This window comes from Heteronotia binoei, chromosome 7 (genome assembly GCF_032191835.1).
Source record: "Heteronotia binoei isolate CCM8104 ecotype False Entrance Well chromosome 7, APGP_CSIRO_Hbin_v1, whole genome shotgun sequence".
NCBI lineage: Eukaryota > Metazoa > Chordata > Lepidosauria > Squamata > Gekkonidae > Heteronotia > Heteronotia binoei.
In genome coordinates this window covers 98030626-98052055 of record NC_083229.1, presented here as the reverse complement: position 1 = coordinate 98052055, position 21430 = coordinate 98030626, and the positions used below count along the sequence as shown (strand labels likewise).

The 21430-nt window shown below is 38.7% G+C and overlaps 1 protein-coding gene across 1 annotated transcript in view; it reads right to left on the bottom strand.

Annotated features, from left to right (window-relative positions):
* ZNF407 (zinc finger protein 407) overlaps window positions 1-21430 on the bottom strand; it is a 509082-nt gene that overhangs the window by 466966 nt on the left and 20686 nt on the right. Inside the window, exon 3 of the mRNA XM_060244080.1 lies at window positions 10954-11068. Coding sequence (XP_060100063.1) covers window positions 10954-11068 — 115 coding nt within the window. The remainder of the gene's footprint in view (window positions 1-10953; window positions 11069-21430) is intronic.

Sequence of the window (21430 nt, the reverse complement as noted above, 5' to 3'; positions counted from 1 at the left end):
AAACAGCTATTTCAATTATACAGCAATATGGGAAAAGAAGATGCATTCGGCTCCTGTTCCTCTGCAACTTAAAAGTAACTTGACTTAAAAAGACTTAAAAGTAAGAATCTCAGAACCCTTTTGCTGAACTCCTGTATCAGTACAAAGTTGAAAAGAAAACCATACTCTTTTTATAATGCACTACAAAACTGAGAACCATAGTAACCATTTCCATACCTCTTGTGTACCATCTTTCTTCCAACCACAGCACAAAGGGGTCCTTTAAGCAGAGTGCCCCGCTTGTGCACATCTCAATTCTTTTTCACTCCAGTTCACACATACAGTTCATAGAAAGGTGCTGAAATTCTTTAATGAAGGAATAATGTCAGGGGAGAGAGAGAAATCTCAAAAACTGGAAATCAGGGCTAAAATACATGATGCACTCAACACGTCGGGTCACAGGTGTGCAACCAGGCTCACAGTTAGAGGTACATCAGAAGAACTCAACCAGTGATTGTTTACTTGGTCCTGTAGGAGAATGCTGTGAGGGGGGAGAAGGCACACTTTCAGTTTCCCTACTGCTCCTTTTTTGGCAGCACCAAGGGGCATGGAGTCACAGAAAATAGGCAAAAAGCCCCCACACTGCCACCATTTTCACCAGTGGAAACTGGGCAGGAGGGAAAGTGGAAATTCCTTCTGCACTCCCCCACAGCACTCTCTCACAGCACCAAACAAATGAGCACTGTCTAAGGAAAGTTCCTTTGACATACATCTTACTGTGAGTCCAGTCATTCACCCATGACCTACGTCAAGCATATTGTGTATTTGCACCCAAACTGCAATACTACTGATCTACACATTATGGTAGAGAGTATTCTCCTCCAAGCTATGGAGTCCCAGCATAGTCTGGAAGACAGAGGGTTGGACTAAGATCTGGAAGATTGCCATCTGGCATGGAAGCTCTTTCAGTGGCCTTGAGACACTCACACAATCTCAGCATATCCTAATTCACAGGCAGGGCCATAGCCAGGAATGTGGGGGGGGAGGTTTGCTTATTAAATTAAAAGTGCTGGGGAGGAAGAGGACAGAGTAGCTCCTGTCTGACCTCACACACAAATACGGAGGAGTCTCCTTTTTCCTTCCCTTGGAGCTCTGGTGGGGATAGGCAGCCTGGGCCCTGTTGCCTCCCTAATGGACAGCCAAAGCAACTTGCTGCCACCTGCAGGAACCCTGGTGAGAGTCCTCTTTCCCGCTGCTGTCCCTTTACCTGGGTGAATATACATGGTGCCTCCCCTAGAGCTCCATGGCAGTTCTTCCAGCACCTGGCCAGGCTGGTGGGCTGCAGCTGCCTCTGTTCAGCAGGCCCAAGGCCCACATGCTGGATGTGCCAGTCTGGGAGGTGGAGGCATAAACAACCAGCCAAGGGACAGGAACCAGCCCACCACCTGCCCCATCAAATGCCCATCCTGGCCCTTCTGGCTCAGCTTGGCTCTTGGGCAGAAGGTCCCTAGCACACCCCCATTGGCAAGAGGACTGAGTCTCTGGAGGATAGCTGCCAGGACAGAGTGAGAGCCTGATGGCTCAAGAGGAGGCAGCTTCCCTCTGCAAACAATTGGTAGCCTACCTTGCAGAGTTGCTGAGGGAGGTGTTGCAGATTGGGGGGCATTGCCACCCTACATCCCACCGCTGGCTATGGCCCTGCTCACAGGGCCGTTCTTACAAGAATAAAGTGGAGGAGGTGAAAACAATGTTGTAACCTGCTTTGGGTCCCCCACCAGGCAGAAAAGCAGGGTATGAATTCCTAGATAATTATCTCAGTGCTACAGAATTAGTTTTAGTGGCTTCAGAATGTAAGGAATCTAGTACAGCATTCTAGGCAAGCTAATGTGGCATCTCACAGATGAGAAGGAAGAGAATCTTAAGGCAAATTTAACAAAAGCATTTGTGCAACACACCTCCACTAATATGTAGCGGAGTGACCCTACTCACATGAAGCTATGTTCCTTTCTTAAACCATGCTGATAGGTGAAAGCATCCTGTTGATCAACAGCCCAATAGTAAGAACATCATTTTACCATCAGTCTAATGTATTCTGTTTGCAATGAAGCTGCAGAATTTGGCTTCCCTCCCATGGGGATTTCTGAGTTTCCATTCACTTCAGACAATTGTTCCAAAGTTCTTTGTTGAAATACAATTTTAGCAAAGGGCCTGCTGGATTGCCTTCTTGAAACGATAGTTTAAAGATCATGATGCAATAAAAAAATAGATTATATTATAATGAGTGGTGGGTCATGAGATCAAGGCCAATATGGTTTCAAATATCTAATCCTGAAAGGACCCAAATCATGTTTCCCCTTTTTTCTTTACAATGTTATACCATTCTATTATTCTTAGTAGAACGGGAGGATACTGAATATTTTATAGCATGACCTTAACCCCTTAACTTCACCAATGTTCTTGTTCAGTTTATTTTCCAGTCTTTCATCCACTCACCTGTGGTATGCAGAGCTGATTGATGTTCCAACCAGCCTCACAGCCAGGATTTCTGATGTTGGGAGGCATGAAAAATAGCCAGGAGGCAGTTAGCAGCCCCCTACCTCCTACAGGAGCCCAGCAGCTGCTTCTGCTGCTCCTCCCTCATGTTTTAAACAGCTCCCTCCCACCATTGCTGGAATTATTTTAACCTCTAGGTCCCAAGGAGGTTCCACCTGGACTCAGTCTCACTTGCACCAAGTTGGCAGCATCCCATTCCAACTCCCCCCTCCCATGCAGGAATTGAATGGCTGTTTAAATAGGGATTCCCAGGCAAGAGAGGTGAGAATCAGCAGACATCAGAAGTTTTTTGCTGCAAACAAAATTCACTGAGCAGAACAGAAGCACTGGCATATGACTGAATAGGAGGTGCTGCTAAGGGCTTGCTGGCAAGTGATGGAAGACACAAGAGAGCAACAAATTGAATTATGAGCAGCTCTGGAGGTGGGACTTTACTCCTTGATGGGGCAGGGTTGCATGAGGCTGGTTTTACAACAAACAAAAAACACTAGGGTGACCTGCACTGGTATGAGAGGCTTGGATTTTCTATTACTCACCACTTGCAGCCAGAGTACAGACATCCCCACACAGAATGGGAGAGGGCTCGTGGGGGGTGAGAGGAGAGCGATTTACTCAAAGTGGGAAAGGCAGCTCGGTGGGAGATGGCAGCTGGCAGCTTGAGGCAGACTTGGTGGTAGCAGCCGCAGGTGCGTGCAAACCTTGTTTGGGATGTGCTCAAGCCAGGGTGGAGGTGGGAGATGCTGCCTGAAGGCTCGGCTCAGGGTGGCAAACTAAGAGGGTAGCAGTTGCCAGCAGCACAAGGCAAGGCGGCACAAGGCACAGAGGCAGTGGTGGTGTCAAAAAAAGTCAGGGGCAAATCAGAGGGCCAAGCATGGCTTGGAAATTAGAGGGCCTTGCACATGAGTGGGGGGCAGGGTCCCATGAGACCTCCTCATGGCTACAGGTCTGGTTCCAACCACTGTAAGGGAAGATCCACATTATGTATACTTTCCTGGAAGAAAAGTGTCTGGTCTGGTCAGATGGGCTGTCTATGGAAAGCTGAGAAAGGATAGTGAAGAACTGAACACACAAAGTTGTCCTACATCAGACCACTGGGTTATCAAGGTAACAGTTCTCTCCTCTGACTAGCAGCAGCCCTCAAGGGTCTCAGACTGAGGTCTTCCACATCACCACTACCTGATCCTTTTAGCTAGAGACTGAACTTGGGGCCTTCTGAACTCAGATATTCTACTACTGAGGTGCAGCCCCTCCTCCATTGACTATGGACTGAACTGAAGTCAAGGCCAGTTCATTGTGTTTTGTTGCCACAAGTAAATGACACCTATTGTCTCCCCCCCACACACACACACACCACCTCCATCCAGGTGACAACCATTCCAATCTATGCTGCTGGTAGCCAAGTCCATGAAGAACATCTGTGTCCTTTTCACTGGGCTGTCCAAAATGTTGCTCTGCTGGCTTGGTCTCAGAAGGAGGACTGAATGAAGATCAGGAATTGAGAGGCTCCCTCTTCCACATACTACTCGTTTTCTATCTGATTCTCTTGATTTATATCTACTGGGACCAGAACTTTGTAGAGCACATATTTGATAAGTGTGAAGGGAGAAGGAAGATTACAGAAAGAAGATTACAGCAAGAAGGAAGATTACAATATTCTGGTTTCTGTTTTAGGAAGTCTTAGGTAGTCTTAGTCTCACTTGTATTTTACAAATCTTCACCTGAGAAACTGTGAGCTGATGCTTCCTACTGTAATGCAGCAAACATTAGTGAACTCTGGAAATAAGTTGTGCATCTTACCAAGGATACAGTACCTTAACACTGTCCAGTGTTATATTAACAATTCACCAACATAAATGTATTTCATTGCCTTGGGCAATTATTAGAACACTTTCCCCATAGCAGTTGTAGTAAAACAAGCAAAGCAATTGTCCTTTAATTATATATATATGCTTTGAAAGAGTGGAAGGCTAGCAACCATCTATATATATTTTTGTACCATTCTTACTACTACATTGTGTTGGCTTTTTATCTTTAGCCTCAACGACTATTTACAAGAAGGCAGCTAACTGACAGCCATCACTATCAGTAGGGACAGGGCATATTAGGATAAACTTTCAGAACTAAATGCATTAAAACAGATTAGGACAGTTCTTGGTGATGCTAAGCCTCTACTAAACATATCAAGGCCTATTCACATATTCATCTATATCTCACTAAATGACCTACATATCTCACCAGAATGTCCTACATTTTTAGCCTGGGCCTCTTATGTCTTTTAATATGCATAGACAAGGACTGCAATATAAAATGTCCCATGGATTTAGTCAAGTCTGCAAAAACAAAGGTTTCTGAATTGTTACCTGTTTCACAACTCATGTGCCTCACAATGCATTTTATTTTCTTAAATGGACAATGCGCTTCTCTCTCTGAAAAGAGAGAGAGAGAGAGAGAGAGAGAGAGAGAGAGAGAGAGAGAGAGAGAAAGAAAGAAAGAAAGAAAGAAAGAAAGAAAGAAAGAAAGAAAGAAAGAAAGAAAGAAAGAAAGAAAGAAAGAAAGAAAGAAAGAAAGAAAGAAAGAAAGAAGTACTTGTTCTGTGTGGCGGGTATATCATAATCATATAGCTATGTGTATCTTTATAATTACAGTTTGAAAGTGCATTGCATTCAGTTATATATAGTAGAAGTGCAGGCATAAATCACTGATAGTGTCCCTAACTCAAACACAAACATATATTCAGCTAAGTATATACTTTTCATATCTTTTCACTTCAGCAAGTCCAACAAAAGCACTGCCATAACTCATCTGAAGCACAGGTGGATAAAAATACGTTTTTCATACAGCATTACAGCTAGAAGTTGGCCTTGACTTTTCTGCTTCATTTGCCATGCTGGACACTACTGAAGCATACTGTGAGCTATTCAACAGTGGTATCCGTTCACTACTTCTAGCAAATACCTTGATTCTTTGAGCTCAGCTCTACCGCCCTGAAAGCTCCAAGACATTCTTACTCATCTATCATCAGAAGCACCTTTGTCAACAGATTGTAAACACAAGATTCATAAAGAGTCTTGCTCATATAAGCCTCACCAGTTATTAAATACAATATTACAATATTTTCATCCATCTCTATACGAGCCAAATTACGTACTAAAAATCTCATTTTTAATTACGTTTGATACCTGTCCCCTCAGCCCTTGAGGGGAAAGAGTCTGAAGCCAAGATTTTAAACTAAGGCAACAGTCCAGTCCATGATAACAATAATCAGATGGCAAAAGTGTGTTATGTAACTGCAGCAAAGCAATTTGTCTAAAGCGTAACAGATATAAACCCTATCACCTGTGTGACAGGCAAAAAGATAATGGAACAAAGATAATCTTTGGCTCACACCAAGTAGTTTTAACATTTTCCAAACACTTTGATTTTAAAAGTGTGGCTTGACAATGAACTCTTATTGTTACGAGTACAATATTTTCCTTTGTTAACTAACACCCATGGGTTGAAGCATCATTATTTCTGGGGCCAGCTTCTTTCCCATATAGATAATCCTAATTATTTGAGCAGCAGACACAAGCATTGTTTTAGTTGGATACAGCTGTGGATATGATGTCTGTAATTAATTGTTCACTCAAAAAATGCAATTTTGTGGTGCATTTGATGATTTAAGTATACAACAGCTTTAGTTTTCTAAGACAACTAAAAATAGTGATTTTAATTTATTCCTGCTGCCTACAATTACCCACAACCATGTATTTTTAAATATTTCCAGCCTATAAAAATTACTAATTTTTGCCACTTGTGTTTATCTGCCTTTAGACTTTGATTTGGATAAATTAAGCTCTCAAGTGTTCCTTGCTTTATGAAACTCTGCATGTTGTACACTTCAACACAAATAAATGACTTCTACCATTAGAGGTTTAAATAATGTAATGTATTTCATGCTCAGCCTGAAGCAGGATTCCAATGAAGTTGCTAATGCACGTAATGATTAAGTGTAACTCAAATACTAACTGTGTTGTTGAAAACATGACAGGCAATAATTTGGTCTATTATATTCTGCCATTTAATTGCCTAGTACACACATTCTCTGACACGTTATGAAGCAATGATTTACAATTATTCAAGCTGCAAAGGTCAGAAAGTGACATTATAATCATCTACATAGAGATCCCTTCTAATGCACAAAAAATAGGTAACACCACATAAAAATAGTTTTACTGAAAGTTTCAACTGTTTTCTAGCTACAGAACAAACAGTTCACATTAAGGAACACGTGAAAATTAGATGTGCAGTTCTCTCTCTTCCTAATGACAAATTTAAGAACGCAGCTTCTTTGTTGTCTACAAGGGAGACTTCACAAGTGCAAGTTGGTGATCTGCTGAAGAAGAACCCATGTTCAAATATTCTGCAACTAATTTTAAACAAGAGGGAAAGGTATAATATACCTAGTCTGTTCCTTATGTGAAAAAAATGGAACCCAGGTAGTAACACACATAAAGGGGAGCAATACAGATACTGGTGTTGCAAATATTTGGGGACTCCCATCTTTGCTTCAGAAGATTTTTCAATCCATTCATAGTGACACTCTGCTCTCAATAACACTAGCATACTATAAAGATAAGCTTCAATTTAAGTTTACATATCAGCCAAGCTTTTCTCAAAATTCAGAATGTCTCTCCTTTGAAACAACAGATAAAATATTAAAGAAGGCCACCTCAATATGTTGGTAAAACAATCAGGGACAAACATTAAAAGAAGTTTCAAAGGACTTCAGCAAATGATGGTGTCTGGGAAACACATAAAAATGCTAAACAAAAAAAAAAGATACAAAAAGAAGACACACATGCATGCTAATTATTTGAAAACACTCTAGTGGCTAAAAAAATGAGGGAATATACTATCTACTGAAAAATTTGCTTTGAAATCTGAACAGCAGTAAAGATTATATGTTAATATTTTAACAAAGGTGTGTTTTTAAAGTTATTGCAAGAATGTGTAAGAGAATCTCTGAGTGAGATTATCAGCAGTAACATAGGACACTACCCTCACATTTTAAGGAATAAAAACCAAAGGAAATGACATAAATTGTCAGTTGTTTGTGTTTTCTTAAAGCTGTGTATCCAAAAACATGGGAAATAAAAATAATTTATACATTCCTTATACATTCTTTTCAAAATCTCAAGTGCTGAAGAATTCATTTTTCACATACCTGAGGCATAAAATCTCAAAAGTGCACAATAAGCCTTTTCGGTAAATTCCACTGTGCAAGTTTAAAAGAAAAACCTTAAATGCTGGGAAACCAGTTAGATTTGCTAAGTTAACTTCATGTCATGAACAACTTCATAGCCAGACTTCTGAAAATTAAATTTAAATAGGTAGCAGTTGGATACTCACTGAAAACAGATCCCTTCTCAAAGAAGAGATGCATTTCCTATTCATGAACATAACGCAAAGGAAAACAATCACCACACAGATGCCAATAAGGAAATGAGTAGCAGACGGTTTATTTCAAATGCTGGAAGATCAGCAGCTTCCAGTTTCTATTGCAGAGTATTTCTACTGTGCAGCTGGAAAAAATTAAACTTAGATTTGAAACAATAAAAGCAACATGCAAAAACACTGCTTTCATTTTCTCCTGTGTTGCCTGTGGTACATAAGTTACTGTACATAATCTTCTGTTCATTTTTAACACTCTGATTGGCATTGCTTTACAAACCCCCACCTCCGATTTCCTGATTCATAACAAATATGTAGTTCTCAGTAATCAAGTGATACTTTACATCCATAATTATCCACAGCCTTGAGCTGCCATTTCACCTTTTAAAAATGCCCAAACAGGTTGCATGGCAATTTGAAAAACAATTTAACCTTCCAACTAATAGAAAACTTGTTGTTTGAAATCTAAAAGCCACAGGACAGAATCTTAACTACTGCTGAAAAGAAAACATAGTACAGGACCTTCTGTTTGTGACAAAATTACTAAGTTAATGTTCCTGAAAGATCACTTCACCTTTTAAAACATGATTTTTTAAAAAGGTAAATTTATAGCAATTAAAGCTAATGAAGAAATGCAGCATGAGCTGCTTATGTTCAGGAACTAATAGGTCCATTGAGCATTTCTAAGATTATTTAGCCATCAATGATAATGAATTGACAATGACAGTGGTATTAATGTACCAACGCTCTATGCTGCAACTAATCCGATAGCCAATCCCAGTAATATTATGTTGCCACTTTGTTTTTCAATCTACACACTTTCCTATCATTTTGGTTAGCATGGTAGAAATACAGCAGAGAGTGTTATTCTATATTCCCCAACACACACACACAGAGAGGCTGGCATACTTGTTATTTCAGTTGGCTGTTCAAAGGGATCTGGCCTTCTTCTTCTTTTTTAACTCCCTTCTAGTTTGTTAGGGTACTATAATTATTTTGCCAAGCCAGCTACTGCTAATGAATGATGGTGACAAACACTTAAGTTACATATCAGTTGAAATGTAATTATTATTTTAACTGCAAAATTTTAGTGCACTTTTTTAACAGTAACATTATCTCTCACACTCAAGTCATTTTATAATTCCAAAATGTAATTATCCTATATGTGATAAATATGATAGACAATTATGCTATACAAGAACAACAATACACAGCAAGATGTACAGTGCAATCCTAAACAGAGTTACACCCTTCTAAGCCCATTAATTTCAATAGGCTTAGAAGAGAACTCCAGTTAGGACTGAATTGAGACGTCTCCAGTATGGCATCTAACATGATTTTCAATGCAATCCTAAACAGAATTACACCATTTTAAGCCATATGAGCATGCCAATTGAAATTAAATTCCATTTCTACAGCTCAGTACCGAGGGGGGGGGGGGACAGTGTATTTGTGTAAAGCAAGAAAGTTTTGTTCATAGAACGATTTAAATATTTTAACTGTTTGCTACTTAAGCACAGCATTCAGTTATGTTACACACAGCCAAAGTAGCAAAGCATAAGACAATACTCCTCAATTAATGTACACTGGACAAAGTTCATAATAATTTCCCTTGTGTTATAAAATGACTTGGCCTTCGACTTTTCACTTTCCTACCCACCACAAAGGAATAAAAACACCCTTACCAATTCAAAAGCATGTGTGAAAGACATACAAAATCAGTGAAACCCATTTGCTTTGGAACTCTGCATTCACTTTCTTCCACCAGGTTTTAATAGCAAGTATTGATTAGAAGAATTTCGTAGTGAAAAATATCACTAACTATGGGGTTACCATAAAAGCAAAAAAGACAGCATATTTCCCAACTGAAATTTAAACGACTGATCCCTATGACAAATCTCATTTTAAATACTCATACTACTTCAGTTGAAGATTGACTCCACTGGAGGACTATAGGGCAAAACAGGCTCAGCCTCCCAACCCCAAATTTTGTCAGATTTTTTTAAAGAGCCTAAGAGGACAGGCACCAAAAAAAGAGGACATGTCCTCTAAAAAGTAGACATCTGGTAATCCTAACTATCTACCCCAGTATTCACATGTGGACTATATTACCAAACTGAACCCATCCCATTTCATGGTCTCCACTACTATTTAACCTGGGGGTTTTTGAGGAAACTGTTTTATATGATGCATATATTTGCTCATGCTTTTCACATAACAACATAAAAACACAGTTTAATAGACATACTCTAAAACCCACCTCTGAATATCCTATATGCGGTGACATTTTAAAACCTTTTAACATTTCTGCTAAACTAATTAGTTTTGCATCAAAAGAGTCTCAGTGCTTCTCTATTAAATGCAACACATTTGAAGGACAATTAAACATTATGAATGGTCCTTCAGATGAAATAACTATTATAAATGAAAGGAAAACAGAGTTTGTTTCCCCCGAATCAACCGTCACCACATGTGCAAAATGGCTCTGAATTTTTAAGACAGATTGCAAGTAGCAATATGTAAAATCTTTTGAAAGTTCCCTTCTGTTGTTTTCTGAAGTACATAAATCGTACCAGAGCTTGTTCAATGAGCTAGAATTATAACTAGATATAATACAAATACATGTATGTGCACATATACACACAATGCACACCAAATTAAAGTCTATATTATTTTTAAGCCTTTAAAAAAGGAATTTACAGTTCTCCCTGGCAATGTGAATGAACATCCTATAATTTAGTCAATTTACAGATTACAGGTTCAAATTGACCTTGTAGCCCATAAAATTGCTCATCTGCAGTGCTGGATTAGAAGTAGGAAAAGAATGTCATAACTGTATTTAAGGAATTTACCATAACAATGGGAAGGAGGATATGCATGCATAATTTTAGCCCCTCTTGCTCACATCTCCATTTTGAATGCTGAAACAATGCACAGCCTGCACTTCTCTCTGGTTAGCCATGGGAGGAACTGTTTCAATTTACTCACCCACAGACATGACACTTGTATTCCCTCATCCCAAGGTGCCTCTTGACATGGTTTCTGGCATCTCCTAGCTGAGCTGTTGCAAAGTGGCAAATCTTGCACTTGAATGGCTTTGATCCTAAGTAAAATTTAGCATAAGATATGAGCTGAATGAGAATATTATATTACCCTTGGTTAAAGAAATCACATTCTTGTGAGGAAAATAGCCTTTTATTTAAAAAAGTGTGTGTGTGTGTGCAAACCACTACCCAATATTTAACCTGTTTCAAAATCTCATGTAGCCCTAAAAAGAAAAATTTCTGTTGCATACATTTATAACTCCAGGGATACTGCTAGGGTATTTGCCACATATTTCTCATTAAAGATACTTTCCTGAAGTTCAAACACAAAAGTTAAGCAAGAATGGGGTTTCATTAATGAGCACTCACTCATTATGGAAACAGTTTTGATAATTAAAAGATAAGATAGTTGGGGAACTTTAAAACAAGGTCAGATAACTTGTTCCATTACTTTTGCCCTCAATAGTTAGACTTGGGATACAATTTAGCAGCAACTGGATTGCATCCAATTGATCTTCATGGAACATAACAGATTACCAAATTTGCAGGCAGACTTTTCCTCATAAATACAGTGTCTTTAGGTGGGGCCATATTACTTAGTTCTATTACTTATTCCATTTATATCATGCTTTTTGATCATAAGGTCTTCTAAGCAGCTTACTTTTTAAAAAAAGTATTAACTTGTTCTCATCCCATCTCCAATAAATAGTCCCACATGGATCAGAATGGTAGTTGCTGGAAGGAGGGATGCTTTAGCTCCTCCCTCTAAGAACTAGCAATCCTTCAAAGTCCCAGGAACCAAGTTCAAAGTCCCAGGAACCAAGCACTGAAATGGAGTCTGCAGCTAAAAGAAAGCTCCTGGGCAGATCTAACCAAAATGTCCCCCCTGCTTGTTCATAAATACCAGGAGTACATCTAAAAATGTTTCTTTCTATTTTAAAGTAAAATGTGGTTAGAGAGATTACCTGTTTTCACTGCGTTCCTCTAATTTGATAATGGATAGTTTTAAATCACAGCACCAATATTTCAGATTTCTCTCCCTCTTGCTTTTTGGTCATACAGAAGGAATGATTCATGGCCTTTCTATTGCTATGAAATGCAGTGTATGAATATACAGTGAATAAAATATTACACCTTTATGACTGTTTTATGGTCAGGAATTTATGATTATTCTGAAAACTAGAAGTATTGACATTTTGGCTATTATTTATTTCAAGAACAAACTTTAACTGCCTAGAAGAGTCTAAAGAGTTATAGATTCCTCCCCCCCTCCCCAATTCCTCACAAGAAAGCAAAAATGACCTGTTCTTTTGCAACACATCCGGCCAAGGAAAAGTGAAATTGCACATTGTAACCAAAGATTAAGGCAATTATATTATCACAAAAATGAAATCATTAAATCTGACAGGTGTCAATACTGGGAATCTAAATCATGACACATCCTTTTAAAGTACACCATGACCCTTTCCAACTTTTATAGGACTAGCAGATCTCTATATCCATAAATTCCAGAATTGCAGTTAAGAGTAAGTGCAATATGCTCACAGATACTTCATATTATGTTTAGGATATGTTTTGTGAAGAACTTCTTCCAATATAGTTAAGCATAATATAAAATATGGGATCTTTAATAAATATACATAAAAGAGCTCAGATAAGAAAAATGTTACAGTACATCATACTTGATCAATGAACCTTTCGGCTGTGCCCTTGAACACCGAACATCCTCAAAGAAGACTTTGTTTAAATTGAGGATCTCAGTAAAAAAAAAAAAAATTTAGAGTCTTAAATTTTAATTTAATTCCCAAAAGCTGACGAAAAATGAAGCATTTAATTTTAATCTTCCAACGGAAATAAAAAAGTCAACAGTACTAAGCACAGGCAGACAAGGTTGAATATTTCACAGTTCAATGACAATGAAGCCAGATCTCTTAATACTTCCATTTCTACTGCTAGAAGTAGATGTAAAATATATTTAGCACCTGAATGGTTATATCTAGTCAGCTTTATATGTTTAAATGTCAAAAGCAGGTTGAGACTGCAGCTAACAGAGATCACATTCTATCCATCATACTGGAAAATTCTAGTTTATTTAAATTATCCTGATAAAATTGAATTAACTATTAATTTGGTGGCATTCCAGATCAACACTGTATTCTATAAAGAGACCATGAAAATAAAATAAATTTGAGTAAAGTCAATCTACCTCCACATTAAATTCAAAGTACTGAAACTGATGTTCTAACTCATGAGCTTAAATACTCATTACATCACATATAGTGCCAAGGCTATGTCCAGTTATGGTAAAGCACTCTAGACATATTTATATTTCTATTTTATTTCATAAAAGCTAAAATATCTTCCAGATTCAACCCTATATTCTTTTGGTTTCTTTCTTCAACTATTACATAGCAAATGTGTTCCTTTTCTGTCATCACTGGTGTCCCCTGGGCTCTGTTTATTTCCTGTTCTCCTGCAAATGGATTGCTTTGCAACCAGTATTACTGGGTCCATCTGCCAGGACACTTAATGCACAGCGTTCAGAGGACCAAAGTGACATTAACTATAATTTTGATATCAATATGTGAATATCGCAGCACTGATGTCAACATTTTCTATTATTAACCTGACCTATTCTAACATATTAGATAGAATCTTAAGAACCATTAAAACATATTAGATAGAATCTTAAGAACCATTAAAAGGTTCTTTTCCCCCACAAAGCCACTGGGAGAGGCCACATTCCAGGGAGACTGTGGTAACCATAGAGGCAGTTTGGGGTTGGGTAAGTGTCAACAAACTGAAGCTTAATTCTGATGAAATGGAGGTATTACTGGTGGAGAGACAGGTTTGACTCAGGTGCTGGGGTATCTCCTGTTCTGGATGGGGAGCACTCCCCCTAAATAAGCAGGTTCACAGTTTGGAAGTGCTGCCTCAGCCAGGCCTCTAGCTGAATAAACAGCTAGCAGCACTGTAGCCAGGGGTGCCTTTCACCAGCTTCAGATGGTGATCCAACTGAGGCTCTTCTAGGGGAGAATCTTACTATTGTGCTGCATGCCCTGGTGACATCTAAATTGGATTATTACTGTGTGCTGTATGTGGGGCTGCCTTTAAAGACAACCTGAAGTTACAGCTGGTACAGAATGCTGCAACCAGCATGCTGACTGGAATGGATCTTTGAGACCATTTAACTGGGGTGTTGAACTCATTTGTTAGGAGGGCTCGATCTGACACAAATGGGACTTTGTGGGACAGACCATGTGTCTCATAAATTTCAATGTGAGGTAGCAGAAATATAAACTTTATAAAGGACACAAACACAATTAAATACGTTATTTTAACTTAAAATACAAACATGCTTAAAACTCTTGCAATATTTTGTTTAAAATGAAAAGATAGAAGAATAGTGGGATTTGGCAATGCAATTTTTAAAATAAAACGTTAAAAAAACGCACAAGGGTCACAGCAAAAACAAAAAATATAAAATGCTCTGAGACTGGGAAAACAATGAAAAGGGATTTCAACCTTCTCCCCTCCCCCGGGGTCTACTCAGATTGGCAATGACTCTCCAGTGTAATATCCCCCTTTGGCTGTGGGTCCCCAAGTTAGAGTACTCACTAGATCAAGTCCATTCAGCAGAGACAAGCTGGCTCAAAGTATCATCCCTTTTTTTGCATAGACACACCTCCAGGAAGCATGAGCTTCAGCTGGCTATAGAAATGCTGAAAGTGAAACTGATCTCCACTCCACTAAAACACATTGCAGCACAAAGTTGCAAGGAAAATGTGGAATACATTTTCCATTCAGGTCTCTGGGTCCTATCTTTGTGGGCACAGAGACCATAATGGAAAATCCATTCCACATTTTCCTTGCAACTTTGCTTGCTGTCGCAGCCAGCAAAAACAAGACAGAAAGACCAGGGAACTTTGTCATCCTTGGAGCTTCAAAGGGTGAGGACAGGAGGGGGAGAAAAGAGCCCTGCAGGACTAATTAAAGCCCTGGGTGGTTCAGTTCTTACCCATGGGACGGACATTTGACACCTCCGATATAGCTCTAGTCTTGTACCTTCTATGCTGACTCCCAATTTGCTCTTCAGATTAATTCAAAGTACTGTTATTAACTTTAAATCCCTCTATTGCTTGGGGACAGCATACCTTCTTCCATATGAACCTACCAGTTCTCTACAGTAAGGATGCCCTGCTTCAGGTGGCCCCACCAGCTGAGGCTAGACAGGCAGCAATCCGGGAAAGGGTCTTCTCAGTCTTGGCAGCAAAACTTTGGAACTCTCTTCCCAGGAAGATTCATCTGCCTCCCTTCACCACGTATTTCCACCAGCAGGTGAAGATCTTTTTGTTTTGTTTGGCATAACCCCAATAACTATTATAGGTCCTCCACCCTGATTGTGTTGTTTTATGTTTTTACTGAAACATTTCATTATTTCATATATATACTATTTTAAATGTTGAAATATTTCAAATCTGCCATCTTGGGAATGCTATTTGGAAAGGCACATAAATGTTTTGAACAAATATTCATTTGCCATTTTTTTTAAAAAAAATGTGGGGGGGGGGAGAGAAACCTGGTGACATTGAGGGGGTTGACCAGGCATATGGATGTTGTATCTACAGAACTGCCTCTCCTGGTATACCCCAAGAAGAGCACTACGCTCTAAGGAAAAAAATCTTCTGGTGATCCCTGGTCCGAAAGATATCCCGCTGTCCTCAACCAGAACTAGTTTCTGGTTCTTAATTAAATACACAAGTCCTGCTTGAATAAGAAGTTGGAAAGTCCTCCATCTCTAATATTTCTTTTTTACTTTTCTTTACAGTTTCTCATTTCATTTCTCAGGGTGTGATGGACTTGCTTGTTATCCCATAACCCACCCACCCCCCTTTGCTATGTGAGAACATTTGAAATGAATGCAAGTTTTTTTAGGAAACCTTTATTTTCTATCGTTTGGAATCACTAGTGACTGGTAGAAGGGGGCTCATGGAAATCACTAGTGACTGGTAGAAGGGGGAAAATGGGCAAATTTTAAGATATAACCACATGCAAAAGAGCATATAAATATCATATGGAAATCTGATATTATACTAATGCAGATGTGACCATCATTTGCTCCTGCCATTTTTCTCCACACAAGAGAATACATTTTGGTGTTATTCAGCCTCCCAATCTTGATGACCAAAACCCATTTATTTCATACAGAACTACTTTTATTGTACAGAAGATGGGAAGAAACATTACATAAAACATTCAGTAAATCAAAAAGTATGAAGAGGGGGAAAAAACAGGAATTGGAAGAGTAAAGATCTCTTCCAGTTAACTATTAATAAAAATACCAGCCTTACTATTTTATGTGCATAAGCAAAGTTATCAGAAAAGCAATCCATTTTAAGGTGCATCGAGAAAAAGAATAGATTAAACACTTCTGCAACTCTTCCCAAAAAATGACTTGCAAAATGAAATGGTAGATATGTGTTGTCAACTCCCCAACCTGTTTTTCTGTATATTCACACCTAATGCAAAGCACAATAAAAAAATATACAGGGTGATGAGACGTACACAAGATGTTAAAAAGTGTGCTAACTTTTACTAAATGTTACAATCAATGATGTAACTTATGTAAGTAGGGTTGCTTTGTCATATATTGATAGTTACCTCACTTTCACATCCACATTAACTTGATTTTAAATGCAATTAATACATATAGTCAAGGAAGACTAATGGACTACATTCTGCACTTAACCTGGTGGACATTTTCAAATGGCACAAGTGACCAGTGCAAACCTATTTTGCATTGTAAACGACTAAATAAATCTTAATGGATTAAGAATGATCAGCTATCAACACACAAGGGAAATTAAGTGCTGAAATGCCTACATTGATTATTTTAAATTATTAGCCTTACTCTGTTCTTGAATTTGTATGCTTTTAGTGAGCTTTAACACATTTACAAGACTTATTGACTATAATTACAAGAGAATTCAAGTAATGGACACATCAATTATAAGCAACATGTCTTGACCAGACAGTTGCATAAAGAATTCTAAAGAGAGCTCCATTAGCATCTTCCCTGTAGTTTTATTCCATTTTATTGCCTTAAGAGGGCATATTAAGGGCTTATAAAAGCCGTTCTGACCATGTGAACATGACTGTACCTGCTAAAGACTCATCAGCAGATTCAAAATTAAAACATTTCCTGAAACATTACACACAAATATACTATTGGCAGGCTTTAAAAAGAATGCTGAAATGTCTCCACATGGGGTTAAGCAAAAATACAGTAGTTACAAGACACCTGATGATGCTTAAGGGTAACACCAGGTCTCCCTACTGCCTAGATTGCCTAGATGCTACTTTGGTTTCTTCTAAGGAAACAAACAAAAAATCTTATTAATATTCTTATTAATATTAATATTTATAATATCAAATATTAAATTAATATTTAATTTATAAAAGAATATGAATATTCTTTTATAATGTTTTTGCATTTCTTACCTATTCACTCTCTTTCTAGTAAAAACTGTGCACTAAGTTTCAACTACTGCATGAATTTAAACTACAGCTTCTATAATAAGCCATTATTTAAAAGTACAGTAAAATAAACCTTACAGTTTTAATGAAAATATGTTCATTGAAATGTGAATTTATTATTCAAATCCACTCATAAATTCAGCCAGAGAGACACCACTTGTCTAAGCAGAGCTCAGTGATTTAGAAAAGCTGTCTATTTAAAATAAAGAATGTATGGCAGGTTTATAGAAACATAGCAGTGAATTTTTACATAAATTTAGAACTGCAGCTTATGCATTTTTGACAAAAGTGTTGTTTTAAATTTTTCCACTTAATATAAAACATAAAAAAAAGAGAACAGAAAGTGTGGCACAACGTGGAGCTTAAATCACCAGACCACACTACCTCAGGTACTGCATTACTGCCACCTCGATGAGGACCAGTTCCCATTTCTGTGATAATCATACACTCCTTTCCCATAATTGGTACTCATCATAACAAATACCCACCAGTCAACTGCGAAACATGAAAGTTGGACTTTCATTCCCACAAGGGGGAAAGCATATAAGGTATTTGTCTAGGGTTGTCAAAATATCATGGACAGCACATATTCAACCTGTGCTGCACCAGCTACACTGCTTCCCAGTGGAATACCATCCACCCATCTCTTTTCTGACCGAACCATATGCAATCCTTTCTTCTTTTTCCACTGCACATACTGCTGTGACTGACTGGGTTCCACAAGGCCTATGACAAAAGAACTTTGGAGAAGAAGGAAATCTATAAAGGAAATTGCCCAATGGCCAACTGTTGCCAGCAGTCAACTGTTCCAACAGGCTCCTACTTACAAAAATATTTCCTACAACAAGACCTGGCTCCCACACATAAAGCTGCAGCATAGTGAGCATGTTTGAAATTATGGGTGCTCCGAAATGTGAGCCCTGCTAGTTGCTTTGCTCGTTTATATGGCTGGGTCTGCTGGAACAACCCCCACAAACACAAGAGAGAATTGCAAAAAACAGACAGTCACTAGATTAAACCACTCATGACTGAATTACTAAGTATCAAAATTTCATTAGTTTAAATCAATATCAAAAAACAATAAATAAGCCTAATTTATCAATCAAATAGTCTGTTGTCTTTCAATACATAATTCATACAAAATTCAGAATGACATAAACAAGTCCAAAATTCAAAAGGACAATTCTTGACTTATAGAGAAGACTTAAAAAAAAAAGTTTAACCAATGGGGCAAGAAGAATAAAAAATAGCCACTTGCTGATTCTCCTGTACAAATACTCCCACCACACATATGTGTGATCTTTGGAAAAGGAACCTACAATTGCTAGGTCATTGTGGGGAGGGGTTCTGCACAGAGGGTGAGACATGATGGCTTTCTCATTTTAAAGTTAAATAAAACTTTATTTTTTAAAAAAAGTATGAATTATACATTAAATAAACAGTTAAAAGGTCACAGTTACATTCTTTCAGTGGTACATTGCTCTATGAGTAAAGAATTGTCCTTTTGAATTTAAACTAATGAATGTTTGATATTTAGTAATTCAGTGGTGAGTGGTTTCATCGAGTGAATACTCCCCACAGCACATCAGAAACAATATTGTTACAAGGGTAGTACTCTTCTAACACTAATAAAAAAGAAAAGAGAAATGAACTGGAGGTAGCCCAGATGCTTTAAAATCAGGGGTGTCAAACATGTGGCTTGGGGGCCACATCCAGCCCACGTAGGGCTCAAATGTGTCCCCCAAGCAACTTCCTTCACCTGCTTGCTTTTTCAGGGCTTCTTCCATAGCTGCGTAGCTTGCTTCCCCCCACCCAGCTCCCTAGTGGCTCTTTGATTCCTGTTTCCTTCCTCCTGGATGGAACTGAGGCCTAGGTTTCCTGTCTCATTACCAATGCTGGCATCTCCATGCGTACTACCCCTCTGCATATCACAACCAATCTAATCAAACCTGCTAGTGTCATTCACCAGCTATTGCCATTTGACATCTGAAATCACCTTTATAAAGTTTATATCTCTGGTACCTCGAGTTACATTTTATGGCCCACATGGCCCAGCCCAACAAAGTGACATTTAGATCCAGCTCTTGTAACAAATGAGTTCAATACCTCTGCTTTAAAAGGAAAAAAAGGTAACAAGCACCCCAATGTTCCCTCTATTTTTTTTCCCTAGTAAGCAGAGAACTTCACATCCTGAGCGGCATATAACTGCTGTATTCTTAAAATGGGAAATGGCAGCGTGAGACCCTGCGTGGCCAAAGTGCTGCTTAGTGGGGCTTCCTGTGTTAATGAGGAGCCACTCACATGCACAGCTTAGAGGAAACACTGGCCCTAATAGGACCTAGATCAGAGGTGTCAAACATTTGGCCCGCGGGCCAGGTCAGGCCTGCAGAGGGCTCCAATCAGGCCCTCCAGGACGGGCTGTCATCTACTTCATTTTTCCTTGCCTGCTTTTTTCGGTGACCATTTTGTGTTTCTCCCCAGATAAGCCAGAACAGCAAATCAGCCTTTCCCTCTCCCCGCTCCCTTTTTCCCAAAGGGAGGAGCGGCCTCAGCCAATGAGGGAGCTTGGCTCTATAGCTCTGCTGGGTGATTAAGTTTGCCAGGTTCAATTAATCACCCTGCAGAGCTACTGAGACAAGCCTCTCTTCCTTCTGATTAATAGCTGAGGTTCCTCCCCCTCCTCGTGCCCCATGGAAGGAAAGAAAGAGCCAGAGCTTCCTTTGCACAGTCCCCACCATTAGGAGAGCTACAAAGAGTGCTTTTAAGATTAACAATGTTTTAGTGAAGATATGAGCTTTTTGCCTTGCTACAGAGAGAGAGAGAGAGAGAGTTTTGTTGGGCTTGTTATGAGTGCAACTGGGTTCCCCTCCTCTTTTTCACTGTACTCATGCCCTCCAGTCTTTCTCAATAGGAAAGCATGTGAACAATTTAGAAGAGAAATATCAGCATTAGGCTGAGAGTGTGTTCCACCCCAGGTTTACCCAGCAAATGTTCCTTAATTTTTCTTTCACATTTTCCTTTGATTGGGGGTCTTGAATTTAGACTTCCCAGATAGTAGGCTGACACTGACCACTGTACATGGCTGTCTCTCTGTTCTTGTATTGTTTTTTGGAGGGAAGTTGTATTTTTTTTTGTTTTAGTCATTTTTCTGGAGGAAATTATAGTTTTGTAGACAAGCACATAGCCCTCAGTCAGTGCCATGGTGCCTTCACAAGTTCTTGACTAGTATGTGAAGCAACTTCTGTACAATGCCCAGCTGCTTCATGTTCCTCTGGGTATAAGGCTCAAAGCATTGACCATGAGATGTCTGTAATGAATGTCAATGAATCAAAAGTAGGTTTGTGACTTACAGATGTGCACACCTGAACAGCACATATTCAAGACTGGTACAGCACAGACATTGTCTGCAGTTTTTGATGCAATAATTCATAGCAGGAGGTGACATTTATCAGAAACTAAAACAAAATATTGCAAGCATGCTAATATTTTAAGCATGTTTTATTTTAAGTTTTTTTTTAAATTATTGTGTGTCTGTGACTTGATGGCACTTTCTACCACCTTACATTAGGTAAGCAAAACAAAGACAGGTAAATGTTCCCCAATATTTTAAAAAGATGATTCACATTATTATGAGCTATAGACTATTATTGTGAGCTATAAACCAATTAATGAATTGTTATGTGGGAATCCATAAGATGTCCACTGATCATGATAAGGAAATCACAGTTAAGAACACTCCAGGAATCCACTTCAGTTCTGTGCTTTTGGTTCTAGTTGCCCCATTCAACTAAAGAGTACTTCTGAAAGTAGCCAACATAAAACTAATATATTCAGGGTGACCCCTAACACATCAGAGGGCTTAATGATAATAACTAAATGAGTGA